This window comes from Pundamilia nyererei, unplaced genomic scaffold (assembly GCF_000239375.1).
Source record: "Pundamilia nyererei isolate P.nyererei 1_Seehausen unplaced genomic scaffold, PunNye1.0 scaffold00056, whole genome shotgun sequence".
Lineage (NCBI taxonomy): Eukaryota > Metazoa > Chordata > Actinopteri > Cichliformes > Cichlidae > Pundamilia > Pundamilia nyererei.
In genome coordinates this window covers 117,937-120,141 of record NW_005187457.1, presented here as the reverse complement: position 1 = coordinate 120,141, position 2,205 = coordinate 117,937, and the positions used below count along the sequence as shown (strand labels likewise).

Sequence of the window (2,205 nt, the reverse complement as noted above, 5' to 3'; positions counted from 1 at the left end):
TGTGTGTGTGTGTGTGTGTGTGTGTGTGTGTGTGTGTGTGTGTGTGTGTGTGTGTGTGTGTGTGAAAAAAGTTATATCCCAGATGGCAGATACATTTGGGGTTAATTGGGGCTATGCCTGACACTTGGCTCATGTAAGATGGGCCAGTCTGAGTCAATGTCTTTAGTCAAGGCCAAATTTGGCTCATAGGAACCTGCAGAAACAGCCAAACATTAACTGCTAATCTGGATTATGTGAAAATCTGATTTAACTATAATTTCAAATGTCAGTCTTCACATTTGCACACAAAAACACTGTCCACACGTTCTTCTTCTAGGCATATTCTTCGTGATATCAGTTATCATATATAAACTATCACATACAAGGTTCACAAAGGACGGACAATGGGAAAGATTCTAGATCACTACCTTTAAGACTTCTTTAAAAAACACACCAATCAAACCCACTGATCGTGTTGCTGATATCGAACTTTTATCACCAACATATATAAAGAGAAAATAAGAGATATGTTAGAAAACTGAATCCACACATTTATCTAAGCTTACCAATGCAAAGCTGCACGGCCAGCACGGCAACGGCGACGAAGACCGACCGTAACTGCAACATTGTTGCCACGAGTCATCAGCAACTTTACAGTAGCCTAAGTGTCTCTTCCATTGCCACGGGAGCTGCTTCGCCTTAAAAAGGAGAAGTTTAAAAAAAATGCCTGCGATCTCTTATGCTTTCGATGCAGCGACTGTAGAGGTGGGAGGAATCAAAATAACATTATTGATTAGAAATGTTCACTTCATACTGCCAATAAGGTCGTAACTTATAAAATGTATATATTGTGAGGCATGTACCAGTGTCAGTGTAATCACACGCATGGTTCAAGTGCATCAGAGGACAGTATATAGTCAATAGTAGTTTAAAAACAGGAGAAACGATCCTGAAAGTCACCCAAATATCACATCTCAACATCAAATTTAACTTTTAGTTACCGTCTAAGCTGTTCGTAGCTCTAGCCGTCTTCGTATCGGATCCTAAACATCTTCATTTAGAGACAGAGCGCGTCCACACTGCGGTGGTAACGTGAGAGCGGAGACTCCGTGTTGGCTGGCTGCCGCCCCTGATGTGAGGTAACTAACTCCTGAAACTGGTCTACCTTTACTTTAGAAATTATCACTGAAGCCAGATAACCACAGAGGCTTCTGTGCGCACCCAGGCTGCACATCAGCACTGCCTACTTGTCTGTTTTACTAATACGTGCATCCAAGATTTAGCGAATCATTCAATCACGATTTTTATTTTATTGCAGTTATTACCAAAAGTACTAACTGTAAAGTAAAAAAAAAATATAAAAATGATTTGGGTGGGGCATTTTGTGGTGTTTAGCATATTCAGACGGACAAACAACACGTGACAATGATTGCATAAATGATCAGCAAAACTTTATTGTGCGATAAAAGGTGCAAATATTGATTATTATCTTATGGGGGGCGTCTCTTCGAGCTGCTGTTTAGATGATGCTTGGGAACCTCCTGAAAAGAAGGACCTGCAAAAGCACAACAAGCTCTCAGAACGAGTTACATTATCAGATTTTCCATGCAGCCCAAAGTCTTTCAGTCCCTCTGTTACATCTCCATGTGGTGCAATGGGGGACTTTCCAATGTGGCATCGCATTCTTCGGAAATACAACACAAGACTCAAGATGAATGGATATGCCTGTAGTGGTTAAATTAGCAAGAATAACGAGATATCTATAACCTGGAGACTTCCTAAAAATGTAGTATGTCAGTAAAGGAGAGACTGTCGTGAAATGTTGATTTTCTTTTAAGGAAGTGAGCCGGCTCTCAGGAAGTGATAAAAATGGTATTGAACTGCAGGTGGTGCATGTATGAGTAGAAATGAAGGTTCACAAAACCCGACAGTGAGCCACCGACTGCAGAGGGAAAGCCCCAGAAGGCTTTAGCCTGGGTGTGTTTTGGAATAATTTCACACTCTTTGCTTTTCTACTCACCAAGTGTGGTGCCAGCACTTAGAAACATGCAGGGGTCGCGCCCTAATGTGTGAGTTTGACCTGATGCAAGCATTTGGATTTTTCTGGATAAAGGCACTATCAAAGTTGATAACATTACTTTGTTTTTTGCTTGATTAATTGGATGTGGTTTCATCTTTAGCTTATTAGCAAGCACAGTTTGGTTTCCAGGCTCTTTTTTTGTGATT

General features: G+C 40.8%; 1 protein-coding gene across 2 annotated transcripts in view; it reads right to left on the bottom strand.

Moving 5' to 3' along the window:
- Positions 1-1,291, bottom strand: part of il12rb2 (interleukin 12 receptor, beta 2a) — a 12,471-nt gene extending 11,180 nt beyond the window's left edge. Inside the window, exons 1-2 of one of the 2 annotated variants that reach the window (XM_013911081.1) lie at positions 981-1,291; positions 546-736 (exon numbers count right to left, since the gene is read on the bottom strand). In XM_013911081.1, the coding sequence (XP_013766535.1) occupies positions 546-606 (61 nt within the window). In that variant the 5' untranslated portion in view covers positions 607-736; positions 981-1,291. The remainder of the gene's footprint in view (positions 1-545; positions 737-980) is intronic. The other variant, XM_005733956.2, reaches the window with a different exon arrangement.
- Between the last annotated feature and the right edge of the window lie 914 nt (positions 1,292-2,205).